General features: G+C 31.5%; 1 protein-coding gene across 8 annotated transcripts in view; it reads left to right on the top strand.

Moving 5' to 3' along the window:
• LOC121122478 (calcium voltage-gated channel subunit cacophony) overlaps window positions 1-17,246 on the top strand; it is a 107,154-nt gene that overhangs the window by 30,562 nt on the left and 59,346 nt on the right. For all 8 annotated transcript variants that reach the window (XM_071890267.1, XM_071890265.1, XM_040717476.2 and 5 more), the window contains exon 5: window positions 16,971-17,107. In XM_071890267.1, coding sequence (XP_071746368.1) covers window positions 16,971-17,107 — 137 coding nt within the window. The remainder of the gene's footprint in view (window positions 1-16,970; window positions 17,108-17,246) is intronic.

Raw genomic sequence — 17,246 nt, 5'->3', positions numbered from 1 at the left:
ATTGTATGTATTAGAAAAGGAAGTTTACTACTTTGGAGTTAAGTAATCATGACAATAGCTTAGAAAAAGAAAATACAACTTAAAAAATCCGGGTAAAAATACACCCAATGTACATCAATAGGCTTCGGTCACCAAATTTTGACTTTTGTTAAAAAATCTTTGTTAAATGACGTTGTTATAGATTTCACCCCTGTGACGTCATATTAGAGGCAATCAATAGGGGGCCCATGACCACACCACTTACAATTATCATATAGCTAGGTTGACCATATTTTGGCCTCCAAAAAATACTACATTTGGGCCAAATAATGTCGGTTCTACGCCAATGGAAGTATTTTGAAATCAGTAAAATTTAAGATTGACTTTTTTTTATTTACTACAAACAATCCCTATTTTATTTTATATTAAGGTGAAACACCGTCTTTATTTGCATGAATATGTCCTCTTTTACATTAATAAAAACCCAAACATTTCATGAATGTATATAAAAGTCTTCCAGATGCTTGGGATAGGATGCAAAAAGAGAACTAGTGAAAACAAATGAGTGCGATTGGTCACCAAGCATATAGGTGTCTAAACAGAATCTTTTTTTTTAATTAAAGTAATGAGCAGTTATATAAATCCTCTGAATTTTTTAGCTGGTCGTTGTTTTGAAACTGGTAATCTAAAGAATGCATTTTCTATTCCTTAACAGTTGTCATTATTATTTAAATCGTGAGTTGTGAACATTATTTTCTAAATAGATTCAATCACATCCAAAACCTGATTGAACATTCGTATGCGCTTATAAAAGACGTAACGTAATCCTGAGGATTTTTTGCAAATTTATTCTTGTAAGTCCTGGGTGTACTCAGAGTAAAATTGGGGATCGACATCAAGTAATTCTAGGTAAATGTCCTAGTTCAGTTCCTTCTATTCTTCATCCCTTGAACCAGGAAATTCTAGCTGATCTAATGAAACGTCATGAACGTTATTCTTTCTCTCCTCCAAAACATTCTTCCAATTGTCAGAATTGATTTTCGGTTTTTTTTTTTTTCACATACCCATTCTACACTGGCCATGTATCACTTGTTATTAGCCCCTCTTCTTTCAAAAGGGGTGTGCACAGCCTTCCTCACACAATCACACAACACAATTCGGGGTGTCCGCAGGATTATTATTATTTTATTTTTTTTAGATGGGAGAAATTATATATTTTTTTTTTTTTTGAAAAAAAAATCCATAACAATTAAAGGTCATCAACCTTGAAAAATTTTAAGGTCAAAAGATTTTTAATGATGTTTTATACATCCCTAAAATTTTTTTCGTTAACAACAGGAATTTCGGAAAATTATTCCCTAGGCTGATTCTTTAATATTTTTTAATAATAGTTAAATATATAATTTTACTGTATATTTCTAAGAATTACAATTGAGCAACTTAATCGCCTTGTTTTTATGTAATGTCAATAATATTTGCATCAAATAGAGGAAGGCAATTCCTCTAGCCGGCAAGTTTTTTCTAATGCGAATTTTTCCTGGGTGAGTAATCCCACATCAAACTTTCTCAAGGCAAATTTACCCAAAGAAAAGCCGTCTCAGACCCTATCAGACGACATGCATTACATTTATAAAACTTATTCCCCTAAAATAACAATGGCTACACCAACTGTATGGGCTTCGGAGACGTTTGTTCACCTTCAGTCTATGTTTAATTTGTTTCATCTGAGTTTTTGAGGATTTTTTATCATAAATCCTTTTGCTAAAATATTCATAAAATTATCAGACTCAAGTAAATTCACATGTTCTCTTTTTGCATCTTGACGGATATATTTAATAATTATTTTTTTTCATAACTTAGAAAAGTAATAAATAATAAACGGAATAATAAGAATCGAAAATTAAACATTATTTTCCCTATGCCGATTCCAGAAAGAAACCTCGATTCTCCGATTCCGATTAATCGTTTCGTCAGTAATTTCTTGGTTGCAACTTGTACAACTTGTTCATACAAGTTAGAACTTTGTTTCTTTTTTTTTAAATTGGGCTTCTTTTAAAATGTAATACAATAATATAGAGATTAAAATACATTAAGAGGGATTGTGATAAAAATAAATAATAAATAAACGTTATAGTTTAAAATTAACGCCCTAGATCCTTCAATATTAACAGCTTACGTTTTTTACGACTATATAAAACAAAAATAATGTCTACCACTACAAAATAATAAAATTAAAACAGACAAACAAACAACAATTATGCCTTTGATCTTCTTGTCCTCATCATCATGTAACTTCTTACTAAACATTTAAGGATTGAGTAGATCTTAAATGAACATTTTGTGAAAAATCAAACAATGTTTGCCGCGTATTTCCATTCTCTATCCTCGTAACGGGGATCCTTAAGGAAAAGGCTGCGTATCTTGCTGCAGAGGCAATGAAAATTTTCCTCAGAGAATGAAAGCTTATTTGACATCTCAATACTTTAGCGCTAACTTGAGCAAAGCAGATAGCCCTTGTTTCTGAGGTCGTCTTTTCCTACCCTTTGGGCATTTCAAAAAGAATATAGATAAACAAGTACTGAGGAAGGCAGTCACTCAAATTAAAAAGATCAATATTCAAATCGAAGACCAGATAATGCTGGGCATCTTGCAAATGCATGGATGACTGTGTTAAAATTCTTTCCACAGTCCTTACAGGGAGAGTTGAATAAAATAAAGAGTCAAAATTTGGAACTGAGTCGTAAATTTCATATCCTCTTTGACAAAAGTGAGGGACTCTTCCCATTTTTGTGGCAGGTCAAGAAGATCAATACATGTTTGACAAATTTTCATTGCATTATGTTCTTAGGAAGTCTAAAGTATCATCTTTAAATGTGAAGGTATAGGGGAGTTATGAAACTAATAAAATTTTACAGACTTTTTCCCTTGACTTTTGTATTGTAAACATATCATGAATACTAAAAATTTATTTGGAAAGAACCTCAGTCCCGAGACTAATTGGGCTATCAAAAGGTCCAAAGAACACCTTCTTCTTTGAAAACTGACGAATATTCTCCAGAGTAGAAGTCGTAGAAGCTTTCCACAAAGGCAGCCCGGTAGAAGATATGTCAAACAGAAAAGAATTAGATATATCTGTTCCCCTCATAATCTATTCAAAGATTTTTCTATTAGAAATGACAGAACGCCATTCTTTTTCTGGATTACGAGATAAATCAACTATAATCTTCCTGTATTTAGGTAGAATACGACCTAACTGACCTAACCCTCCTCCAAGTTGTCTCCTTGGCCTTTTTAGAGCCTGAATTTAACTTTGGTGAATAACGTCTCTAACCAACGATCTCTCGTCCCTCCAAATTGGGATCTTGCTCGACTTAATAAAATTTTCTTGGTATTTATATGGGTGTTTCAGTCATCTCTCCGGTACTATGTTATTATTAATTTGGCTCTGACACCGTTAGAAGTTAACTTATCCTTACAAATGCTATCTTTAGAACTCTCGATCTCTAATTGTACATCCGGTAAAACCTCAATTAATTCAACTCCATTACTAATCTGTTTTGTTATTGTTGAAACTTTATCTCCACTATCCTCATAAGAAGAAATTACTTCAAATTCATAATTACTTTGTTTTGTTATTGTTAAACTTTTCTCTCACTCATCATCCAAAGGAATTCCCTCTGCAATTGAAGGTGCTTCCTGCTGAATATTTTTGTTCAATTTTATTGCCTTTTTTTCTATTTTTTCTCTCTCTGAGATATAAACCTTCAATGTTCTTTCATAATGAAGGATTCGTACACTATTTTGGCAATAATAATGTTTTATCCGGCCGAAGTTAAAACAATTCTTTCTCTGCATGTTACTTCCTGCAAACTTTAACCAGACTAAAACTCCTCGAAATTGTATAATATGGGGAAGTGAAAAAGGATCCCTTCCACTATATAATCACTATCCCTCCAAATACTCTTGAACTAATTAAATAAATCCTCAGCTTTCTTATCCTCTGGATTATCGGGATTCGGGACACATCTTCTTTGACTCCATCCGCAATTACCAACATCATTTTTTTCACTCTCTTTAAATCTTCTATTCTATGTCTCTCGCCTCAATTGGAAAATTGAATAAAGACAAGCCTGTTGAATAACAAATCTTGGGATAGCTCCTGCAAGTTTGTGTTCTTTAACCCCAAAGAATAAAGCTTAATTATGTACATTTATGTCTTTTGATCTGTCGTGGTGAAGAATCTTTCCATCCTTGTCCTCAATAAGAATAACAAAAGTTTCCCATTTAAAGTCCTCATTCATATCTATACTCGTATTAACTTTATAATTATAGTTTTGGCAGTGACATGGGAATACGATTTCTTAAAAAGATCCTCTGGGGGACGATTAGTAGTGTTTTCCTCCATAGAAGATATCTCAAAGGAAGGGAGAGCAAATACACACTCTCAGTATAAAGCTTTAAACCAAGTATCGAAAACGCGACCGTTAGCATGAGCCTAATCTTCTCTAGTTAAGCTAAGTCCGTCTTCCGGACTTCAAATGAGCATATTCTAAAAAGTAATTTTTATTAGATAACATCATAGCCCCTAATTATATCTCTAAATAATAACTAAAAAGTACATCTAGTGAAGAAAAAAAGTTTCTGTACACCAATACATTTTTCGGCTATTGATCACGTGGATCCTTGTTTTGCTACTTGGTTTAAAACTTTATTTCATTAGGGTAAGCAGGTGGAAGAACACAGAAGGTAGAGGAGAAGATATGAATGAAGTTTCTATGACAATCTGAATCTTCAAGAACAGATTCCGACGAGGAAAAAAAGGTGAAGAATATCACTGATGATCCAAACCTTTTAATAAAAACACACTCAGTAACCTTATAATCACTTATTGGTAAACAAAAATGTCATTAAAAGTATTAAATACACAGAAATTAAATTAAAACCAAGAGACACTTGACATACATAAACAAACCTTGAATTTAAAACTTGTATAAACAAAATGAAAGATACTTAACACTTTACCAAGCTAATTCAATCGATACATTAAAGTGCTTCACTATAAACATTACTGAAGGATGCCTTCTAAAATTTGGATCTTTTTAAGAAACAATACAACCCAAATAAAAACCACCTTTTTATGTATATAAATATTATATCATTATTTATGAAACTACTTAGAAAGCCATGACAAGTAACTACCTATTTTGGGGAACATTAGACGGTTTTGCATTCATTATAGGAAAAGAGTTTTTTTTCCTTCTATGCTATTAATATAATTATATAATATTTTTTAAAGTAGGTCTTTAGAAGCATCATTGATTGCTTTGGATATATTTTAGGAAAGAGGGGAGTTTTTTGGCATACTAGTCAGCTTGTAGACGTTGTATTGAGAATAATGATTGAACATTTTCTTAAAAATCCCAATAGTAATTCCGATGCGATTCTATTAAAAATTCCCCAAGCCCAATCTTTAATATTTTAAATAATAGTTAAAAAATACCATTTTGCCATCACGGGGGACCACAGGTTAATAATTTTTGTTTAAAGGGGGTGGCCTTGGTTTTGGAAAAAAATCCAAAACTTAAAATTTTATTGAAAAAATTTGAAATATTAATTTTTTTGAAAAAAAAGACAATTTGATACTTTAAAATTTGTCAAAATCCACAAAAATTCACAAAAAATTAAATTTTTTGCATAAAAATTTCAAAAATCCATGGCTATTCTCAAAAAATTAAACTTCTTCCAAAAAAAATTCAAAAATCCACTGCTGTTCTCAAAAAATTATATTTTTTGCCAAAAAGATTCAAAAATCAACAGCTATTCACAAAAAATGAAATTTTTTGGAGAAAAATTTCAAATATCCACAGTTGTATATCAAAAAAGATTTTTTTGAAACAAAAATTTCAAAAATTGAATTTATAATTTAAAAGAAAAAAAAATCAAATGTTAAAGTTTCTAGTAAAAAGCAAAAATAATAAATAGTTCAATCAATACCAGTAATAAATAATTTTTATGAATCGCAAATTAAACATAATTTTCCTGGTGTCCATCCCGATTCTGGAAAAACAGCTTATTCTTCTATGCTATCAATCGTTCATCACTAATTGAGACATAGTCCCCCCCTTAATTGGTCAGATGGAGTTGCATTGATAATATTACAATTACCTACACACATTGAGTTGAAGTGAATAATTTTTTTATAGTGCGTTCTCCAATTAGCTACTTCGCTGATTGACTTTTATACATCTGTAGTAGTTGTTGACAATTTTTATTTCAATTTGTTTCATCGATGGGTAAAATTGAGAAAGGTTTGTGGGTACGTTGAGACTGTAGCGATTATACATAAATGATAATAGAAAACTATATTAAATATTGATATAGTTGAAACAAAGTTTTATGTAACTAAAAATATATATTACTTCATTCGTAATTCTCCTATAATTTTCATCCATTTTATACCATTTTGATCTCTATTCACAACAATTAGAATTGGAACATTTTCTTCCAAGTACTCCCCCCCCCCTCTTTCATTGGTCAGATAGAGTTACACTGATTATGTATAAGTAAAAAAGGGATCTGTGTAAAGAAAAAACTAAGTTACCGATTAAAAAGAAAAAAATGGTTGTTTCGTGTGCTCTTTTTTCATTTTTCTTCTTTCAGTATTTAATAAGTGCTGGGTGTGTTAACATCTCCCTCAAAAAGAAGAATCCTCACCTATTTTGCTGTAAATCGTTTTAAAAATGCATAATCAAATATATATAGATATATATAAGTTTAAATATAGTTGTTGTTGTTTTTTCCTACACTAATGTTGTAAATATTGAGCCTGACCCATTATAACTCAGGATTTTCATCAAATTCATAAAAACACATCTAAATTAGAAAATAGAATACCCACCGGCTGCAATGACGTCGTGGCAGTGCTCCCGGAGCTTCTTGAGTTGGTCAAACAGCTCGTCTTCGCTCCCCCTCTTCATCGCCCGCTGCACGGCAGTAGTAGCTTCCTCATTCCCCCCAAAACTCGTCCTTCCAGAGCAGATGCTTCAACTTTTGGAACAGAAACCGGTCACAGAGTTTCAGATCTGGGGTGTAGGGGCTCTGTTTGACCGGCTCCACGTCCCTTTGGGTCAGAAACTCCCTTGTTTCAGCGACAGCGTGAGGAAGGGCGTTGTCCCACATCAGGAGAAAATCCTTCAGTTGAATCCTGTGCTGTTTGAGGTTGTTGAAGCGTTTTCCAGTCGTCTTCAGGTACTTTGTCATGGTCTTTCTCCTCTGTCTTTGTCTCCCGGGGACGTCCAGGGCGTGTCCTCTTCTCCAGGGCAAAACTCCCAGTATCGAAGTCCTTCTTCTATCTCTTGATAGTGGAGAGGCTGGGGTAGGTATCAGGGAAGGTAGAGACAAGGTTTTTGTAGATCTCGTTGACTGTCTTGCCGAGCTTGTACCGGAACAAGAAGTAAGAGTGAAAATCAAGTGTCTCCATTTGCAGCGGCGAGAGTGGTGATAGATTGAAATGGTGTGATTGTCAACTATTTATACCACTTGTGTAACATCACCCAACCTCTCTCAGTACAAAAATATGTGATAAGAACGATGCCGTTGGAAATTTTGAGGTATCTTGTTTAATTTTTGAGATAACGAACCAAGCTTCTTCATTTATGTTATACCCTAATATGTAGAATTTTCTCTTCTTTATAGCAGTAATTTATTTTTCTTCCCCTCCCCGAAAATCATGTAAGAGGCAGCTGATATTAACTATAGTCATATTTCATTAATACCATATGGATATCTCCCGCATTCTCCTCCTGCTCTAACAACAAGTATGTAAAAGTAAACATTAGTGTTACAATCACTCCATCTAACCTAGGAATTGGCTTTGAAGTCCATTTATAAAATGTATATTTCTTCTCTAGGAGATAGAGAGTAACGAACCTACGCACATTGAGTTCTAGAGAATCATTTATCCCATGTGATTCATCTACTGACCCACTTGTCTCCAATTTTTATTTTATTTTTATACATATATTGTCCCAATGTACCTGTATCGAGATACTACTCAGCTGATTTTAAACACTAATATACCAAACAAATTAACTCTGTTTAACTTTTAAAGGAACCTAAATCACAATATTTTCATAAAAATGTAAGCAAAAATATATAACTCTGAGGTTATTTATTAAGAAATTAGGTAATGTAGTATTAATAGATAATTATTCAACAAAATTGCTCGTAGAAACTTGCTAGAAAATTTAAGTATGTTCTACTTGTTTCTATAGAGGTAAGAGTGTTTGGAAGTATTGATAAGTAGGGGGGGGGGTTAATGCATGTTTTTCATGCAGAAAGTTATTCATTTGACACTTTTTATTTTATTTTATGCTTTTCAAATAAATGTCTACTAAATAAATACACATCATTTTGCAAGAATGGTCACATTTGGCGCAGAGGCATCTATTCCATTCGATTTGACGATTGTTCGTTCATTTCGTGTGCTCCGTCCATTAAAGCTTGTGTCTAAGGTTCCAAGTATGTTCTTTGATTAATCAATTCATAACAATCTCCGTATTATTGGCTGTTATTTAACTTCCCGTGGAATCTATTAAAAGACATAATATGTAGGGATCTATCTCATTCCGTCTATGTGTTGTTTATTAACGTAGATGCATATGATTGTTATCATTATATTTAATTAATATTAATATTAGATTTTGGTTGTGTTTTGTACGTATTAAAATCCAGGATTTGCTTAATTATATATGATCATACAACGTATGTCCATAATTAGATAAATATTTAAAGATGTGAAAAGGGTCGAAATCCAAGTAAGCGTAAGTTTCACGCCTAAGATAATGTCATAAAAAATATAGCCTCTCTGGGAGACGACATATTCAGAGTTACGAGTTTTGTTAAGGTGAGTGTGCACGCATGTAATTCCTCTGTTAAACTCTATGCGCTAAGTTAGGTTGAAAATGACAAAAAAAAACAACAGCCGTGATTTCGATACTAAGATCACTCATTTATACAGCCTCGATCAAAACGGAATTGGATGGGACGATTGTAGAGCGCGACCAAAATATAATTACCTTATTTTTTCTCTACAAAAAGCCCATCACAAAGATTGCCGGTTTTGTTGATGTGAGTAAACACGCATGCAATTTACTTTTTGTTCCTCTGTTTAATTCTAGGAACAACTTTGAACAATGAACAATACTAAAAGAACCTTTCATAGTTCAAGAATCAACTGTGTTTTTGATCTCCTTCCTTAACCTAAGCTCTACCTCAGCAATTCTCACAAACTTAGACATATTTGCTGATAGAGATTATAAAATTATATTACTCCTCCAATGAGAAATAAAAAACATTTACATAGATCGTACACTTGATACATTACGACATTAGAGGCTATAAAAAACTATAATTCAATGACATTATTTTCTTGCTATTATAATAGACTGTCATCATTTTTGACTGGTTTCATGACCTTATATAATCGAAAGCTATAAACCAAGTGATAAAATGGTCAAGTTTTAAGTTAAGGGGATTTCATTGTCTTTGAGAAATATTTTCCATTGCAAGATATTGCTGTGTATGATATTAGTGTGAAGGACGTCACTTTTTATTTACCAAATGAGTATACATTTTTTATATTTATATTTCAAAAAAAAAAAATATTTCAAATTTCATTTTTGAATTATTTTCCAGATAATTTAATATCTAAATTTTTTTCAAAAAAAATTTCATATTGGAAATTAAATTTTGACACTTTTTATCTGTAAAATTTAATTTTTGAAATATTTTCTGAATAGCTATAGAGTTTTGATTTTTTTTTTCTTGACAAAAATTCAAATTTTTGTTTCCACTCCTGACTCACCTATTTAAAAGGATGAATTCATGGAGGCTGTAAATTAGTTGTGGAGCAAAAGTTGTTTGCGTAGACAACTTTATATTATTTGGACAAATATTGATCATGTGGTCTTCGTTTTGATACTTGGTTTAAAGCTTTAGTCAGATCTATATATTATTTCACTGACACAAAAATACACTCTGTATTTTGTTATCAGCTTTTGGCGAGTCTGCTTCTTCTCCTCTAAAATCACTCATTCAAGAAAAACCAAAATTTTGCAGTAACAATATAACTTACTTCTTCTTGACCCCATGTGGCCCTTTTCCAACCCTCACTTCAACTCCTTTTACTTTGAGTATCTTAGAGAATAATGTCTGCCACACCTCTTCCCCAAATTTTTTTAAATATTGGTCAAAAACAAGTATTTCTGCCCCCCTTTTTTGCAATATTACCACGTTGAAGATATTAAAAAAGCTGAAAAGGAATCTTTACAATTTAATAATTTTCCTTGTCATTCCCAGTCCTTAGAAAGTGCTGTGAGACTGGTTTTTGAAGCTTCTACTAAAGTTTACGGCTATAATTAAAGGCATGGATATATTTTGTCGACTTTGGAATCAAGCAAAAACTTAGAACATTGAAAACGAAGAATCAATGCTGTTCTATGAGTTTATTGTGAAAAATAATTATTAGTCAATGCGTAAGTTATTAAAACAAATGAAAAAAAGAAACTATTGTTTCAGTTAAAAATCTACTTTTGCCGCGTAATTAATGTAAAACAATGAGCTGAAAGGGGAGGGGGAACCTGATATTGCTTCATAGAAGCCAGGGTAACAAAAAAAAATATGAAATACATTTTTAAAATTTTGATATGAGTAATAATCTTTATTATTACTGTTTTTTTTTGTTTTTTTTAAATTTACTTTATACGAAAAAAGTTTTACTTCACTGGGAACCATTCAAGCAAAAACTGGCTCTCAGAAAATTTCATTTATTTGCAAGAGTTCCTTTGATCAATAGGCAACTTGTCAGAAAAGAAGAATGAACTATCTCACTTTTATATTAATATGATACCTACTAATGGACACTAGCTGCAAATCTGTTCTTCTGCGTGTGTAGGTTATTATTGCATGTGAAGGAAGACATATTGAGTAAAAGTAGAGATTGATATATTGATAAATATACCACAAATTAGTTGTGAGTTGTTTTTTCTCGATTCTAATAAAATCACGTTTTTTTGGCTGGTTTTTTGGATATTTTTTTGAAAAAATATTCAAAAATTAAAAGTGTTAGAATTTATTTTTATAAAAAGCAGAAATGCCTTAACTTGGTGTGCTACATCCCCTCCATCCCACGGCCTGTGGACGCCCCTAAAGATATACATTGTATTTATATATTTACGCTCCCCTGAATTTCGAACCTTTTCACATCTACTAAATATTTGCTAAGCAAATTTCTCAAGAATCATTCCTCCTCCTCTGTGTGTATTTTTTTTTCTTTCTCTTTCTCAGTTATTATATTATACCTAATTTTTCAAAGTACATTTTATAATATAGTACTTATATATATATAAAGAATTCATGTAATGTACAAATGAGTACAAATGTTTTTGGTTATAAGCCTTTGAAATGTCACAAGGTGTTACCTCATAATACTACTGTTTTTGGAAATGTCCCTATAATACATACATAGACGCCATTCCTTAAAAAAAAAAGACAAATAATTCCCTCTGTCGATGCCATACATACATAAAAACAAACAAGGGGCGTACATGCATTTCCATTTTACCTTAGGTTATACATAAACACCAGGGTTGGGCTTCCCAAAAAATCTTAAAAAGGTATGAGACACTTATGATTTTTGGTGGAACGAACTAAAAGCTTTTAAAAAAAGTAAAGAAACGTACACAGGATGTAAAAATATAAATTGACAATCTCCTTCTTTATGTATTTATTTATTTTTTTGTTCCTCATGGGTTGTGTGATAACTCCTCACAATTATAATTAGAGTTGTAGAAAATATGACCTTAGATGTCCTCAAGACTTTTTGCTGTTTCAGCCTAAAGGCTTACAACAAGGTAGCAAAACGCAGCTGTTAACTTAAGGTGGTAGTGATACCTAGTGTTGAAAATAGTGTGTATTTTGGGTATGTTAAAAAAATCGGAAATTAACATGGTAATCCTGATAAATTTAAGAATTTTTTGGAGGAGATGAGCTACAATCAGCTATGACAATGGAGGAGTGGGTTAAGGAAATAAACAGAGTCAGTCCATTTTAAATCGACCAGAGCATGTGACCCGATCTTCTCGGATTTGCATGATTTTTTGTACACAAGCTCAAATTCATGAGTAAATTAAGTATGTCAAATTTCAGCACATAATTCTGAGTCGTTCATGAGATATAGATACTTGTCCCACAGCCTTTTTGGACCCAGATTTACATTTTTAATTTAGGGGATTTAACCCCTTAAAAAGGGGCTATCTACCCCATTGTGATAACAGCAACAACATGAGCGAAAGGGCAACAGTTCCAAGTCTAAAAAAAGAATGAATTAACTATTTTACAATTATGTCCAACTTTTTAAAGAAGTGATAGACAATAAACTACTCATATTTTTTTAAATTTGTTATCTTCTAAGCAATATTTTGAATTACTGTATTCAATTTCATTTTGTCCGTCTATTTAAACCATAAAATAAGTTTAAGATGTAAAAACGTTGTTTTTTATTATACCATAGATGACGACGTCCTATATCATTTTTTGTCATTTTCCCATCTGCTTAATGTAGCTTTTTTTTCCCATGCCTGAGTTTATCTGGATAATTCATTTAAAAGGGATAATTCATCGAGGTTCATGTTGTTTCATTCCTTTTTTAGGACCAAAGACTGCGGTGAGTCCATTCCCACTTGTCAGTCCTTAAAGGAGGTAAAATGGATCCTTTGTGACGTCATTGAGGTTCCTCCCTTTTTTTAATTATTTTGTTTATTTATATAACAAAGTACCAATATAATATGTTCGTATCAAATTGTATAATAATGAAAATATGAATATTTTTTGCAAGATATGTGCAATGCTCTTAAAACATATATATGTAGTTTATTTGCCTTGATAAACCACAGACATTTAAATAAAAATTTCAAGGACTGACAGTTAAAGACCCATCCCAAGAACCAAAATTCCTAAGGACCATTAGGACTGGTCCCAAGACTGGACAGAAACAAATAAATAAGGACCAATATAACACTAATGGTGGCTGTGTAATTATTTATCTAGTAATATTCAAATATTATTGACGCCCCTAGAGGACCAAAAAGTGTCACAACGAGCAATAACCTACTACAAATATTTTTCCCGTGGTGTTTCGTTTCACTTATATGTTTTAAAGTTTTCGACCAAACTAATTCGGTCCTTTAAATAAATTCAGACTGGTTCGGTCTCTAAAAAATTCGGACTGGATCGGTCTGATTTAAAATTTTGTCTAATCTGATTCTATAGATGAACTGTTATTGACATCATGTGTGTGTTTTAAAATGTTGAACATCTACACAATAACGTCATATGAATTTAAATGAATAAATCATATTTTTACAACTCATGAGTCAGAATGGGGGAGAAAATTGTTCATAGATTGAGACTGAAAAATATTAGTCTAACACATGGTGTAAAAAGTCCCGGGCTTCACACATAGATGGCGCATTTTTTGTTTTACTTCCCCTCAATTTGATTGTGTAAAAACCTTCAAAAGACAGCTGTCAAAATTTCATGAGATATGTTCTTTAGTTTGTGAGTTATTGTCCTAACTGTGATGCTACTTTTGTTCCCAATGGATTAAAAACGTTTGTGTATTTTAACTTTACACTGCCTCTTGATGGGAAAAAATAACGATCAAGCTAAGGAATGACTTGAAAAGTTTTATGGGGACTCAGCTCCATATGGCGAATAAATAATAATTTTCAGCCCATGTATGATATATTGAGGCCGAAAAAATAGTTCCGCGATTTAAAAAGGATTACATTTCGGTTAAGATTCAATCACTTATGACCAAACCGAATAATAAATTCGGTCTCATCACTAATAAATCCATATTATATCATTATGTATTTTTTTCCATTCTATTATGTATTTTGCTTTTGTACATAATATATGTAGAAATAAATACAAATATTTGATATATTGATATTGGAAAGAGTCACGATACATCCTCATATATATTTTTGAACTTTTTAAAGGGAGTTGAAGTAAAAAGACTCTAAGGAAAGGGGGGGATCAGAAGACAGAGTTGAATGGATTATGAAAGAAGAAAAAAATATGTACAATGTGAGCTTAATCATGTTTACTCATTCAAAGACTAGGAATCGTACTTTTTTGTAGAGAACAGAGGCAAATAATATTCCTAACAAGGAATGACGACAGAGAAATGATGAACTTGTGCAACTTCAGTTGAAAATAAGTTTAAAACTATCATAATTCAAAGTGGTAACCCCCCCTTCCCCTCCCTTCCTCGTTGCCTCTTTCCTTTGCGCATCATTAAGTTGAACAATATACAAAGTTGCTATAAATTACCGCCCCTTCAATTTTTCGGGCTTTTACAACTTTGTAAATAATCTGAAATGTTTTCCCCCGTTCATGTTAATCATAAATAACATAACTCGACATGGTGTGACTCATATGAAAAAAGAACAAACCTCTTTCCCGTATTTCTAATGGGATTAGGATCAACGAGGACTAATTCTGAGTATTTTGGGCCTGCTTTTTCTGCTGTTTGTAAACTCTTGAATGTTTGTGTAGAAGAAGGCCAATGTTGTCCTATAAGTTCGCAATACTCAACTTATGACAGCAGCAGAGACTGTTTGGAATGATATCCCACAATTTATCAAGCGTTCCATAAAAGGTTGAAGCCTGTGGTCCATGCTAAAAGGGGACATATTAATGTACAATACTTTTAATAGTAACCTATGCTATAAACAATTAAGTGGTGTTAATTTTTAATACACTTTTTGTAATTATGCTTCCAGATCAGATATGAGACAAAGCTATTAATCAAATGGGGGAAACAATAATCATATGATCAATGTATGTCCAAATATATATGTCTACGATATTACTTTTTTGTCCACCATCATTGTAATAATAAGATGTCCAATAAGATGCCCGGTAATTTTGATTTAAACTATTTTGCCTTAATACATTTTGCTTCAAGGATGCTTCGCCTTAATATATAAAAAAAAATGAAGTGTGTACGTCGTTATTGTTTACTTTTGGTTGAAAACTGATGTTCCCTTTGAATTCTTTAAATCCAAATATGCAAGATTTATTACAAAAAAATTAATTAAATGTATGTTATTTTATGTTGGTATAATGGTAGAGTTAGGCTCTTGCCTAATATTATGCTCGTTCTTCAATTTCTGAGTCTTTTCTTGTTGAATAATCAATTATTTCTAATAATAATTACTAACAGAGAAATAATTAGCAATCCTTGCCAAATATGTTTATTTGGTTTTTCGTATTATACTAATTTAATTACCTATTTTGTCTCTGGTTCGAATTCATAAGAAAGTGAGATTTTGTTGGTGTATCCATTGAAATTTTGAAACATAATATCCATCATTTCTCCAACAGAAAACAACCACTTTAAGTTTTTGTATAATAATACACATTACATATTTTGATTTAAAATTCCAAAGGAACTTGAATTATAACCAAAAACAGCACAAACGACGTATAAATCTCATTTACTTATTTATGAAGGCGATATATCCTCAAGGCAAAATGACTTTAATGCAAAATGTCCAAAAGGAAATGGTTTAATGGAAAATGTCGTTAGACAAAATTATCTAGCGCTGGGCAATATATATGTATATCACAGGAAATTGTAGTCCTGTCCTTTTTGAAACGGAGCATAAGGAATAGCGTTGATTTATAACTTCCTTCTTTGTTTATTTAGGAAAAAGAATAAATTAATGTTGAAATAACCATGACGTAATAAGTTAGACAAGGGAATCTACATCTGATAACAAAATACATTGGGTACTTTTATGGTAGGGAGGTAACGCCATGATCTCATCTTGAAAAATAGTCTTCTTTTAGCGAAAGAAAATTCTTCAAGTTCCTAACAAGCGCGTTCCCCATTTTGCTTTCTAGCTTTGCCAGTTTTGATGGTGTGGGTAATTTACCATGACCCTTTATGTAAATATGCAGGGGTGTTCGCAGGATTACATTTTTTTTCTTTGGAAAGGCGGGGAGGGTATGATTTTTGGAATTTTTTTGGGCAAAAATTCCAATTTTTATTTTTATTTTTGGAAAACAAAAATTGAAAAATCCATTTTTAGGGATTTTTTTTCAAAAATCCAGAACTCTTCATAAAAAATGAAATGTTTTGTAAAAATTTCAAAAAGTCAGAGCAGTTCACAAAAAATGAAATTTTTTGGAAAAAAAATTTCGGAGAAAAATTTCAAATATAAAATTTTTTTGATGATTAAATTTTTTCCGAAAAATCTATATTAATTCACTAACAATTAAATTTTGGGGGAAAATGGATTATAAAATCCAGAGTTGACAACAAAAGAATTAAATTTTTGGGAAAAAATTTCTAAAAGTAAATTTCAAATATAAACTTTTTGGAAAAAAATTTTCGATTATAAAATTTTTCGGATAAAATTTTCAAAAATCCATACCTATTCACAGACAAGTAAATTTTTCAAAAAAATTTCAAATATAAATTTTTTTTTTTTACTAAATTTTTCTCCTAAAAATTTCAAATACTATATTAATTCACTGACAATTAATTTTTTTGAAAAAAATCAAAAATCAAGAGCCAATAACAAAAAATTTTATTTTTTGGAAAAAAACTTTTAAGTAAATTTTTGGAAAAAAATTTCGATTATTAAATTTTTCAGAGAAAAATTTTAAAAATCCATAGCCATGTACAGACAATTAAATTTATTTTTTTTAAATGTCAAAAATTTAATTAAATTTCATACCTATATAGAACCATGGTCTTACTTATTTTAAAGAAATGCATCGATTGTAGCTTGAAAGACGTTTTTTTCATTAATTTGTATTATTGTTATTTATTTTTTTTCCACATTTCTTGTTTGTACTCCTTTCTTCGTTTGTATCAATTTATAAACCATTCTTCCTACATCGCATTTATTCAGGTATATAACCATTCTGTCTCCGCAAGAGGAAAGTGAAGCCTCAAGTTCATCCATTCCCAGCGAAGAGGGAGTTGATTTAAGGACTCTTCGTGCAATTCGAGTCCTTAGACCCTTGAAACTTGTGTCTGGTGTTCCCAGTAAGTAGTTTAATCAGTTGTACTTTTGAAACCTCTCTCTCTCTCTCTTCTTCCACCACCACCAATACATACAAAATGACCAATCAGCGACAAGAAATTATTTATTTATCCCTTCCTACCTTCAACCCACTCCAACTAT

The sequence above is a fragment of the Lepeophtheirus salmonis genome, chromosome 8 (genome assembly GCF_016086655.4).
Source record: "Lepeophtheirus salmonis chromosome 8, UVic_Lsal_1.4, whole genome shotgun sequence".
Classification (NCBI taxonomy): Eukaryota; Metazoa; Arthropoda; class Copepoda; order Siphonostomatoida; family Caligidae; genus Lepeophtheirus; species Lepeophtheirus salmonis.
Note: the sequence above shows the minus strand (reverse complement) of the source record. Positions and strands in the feature narration are given on the sequence as shown.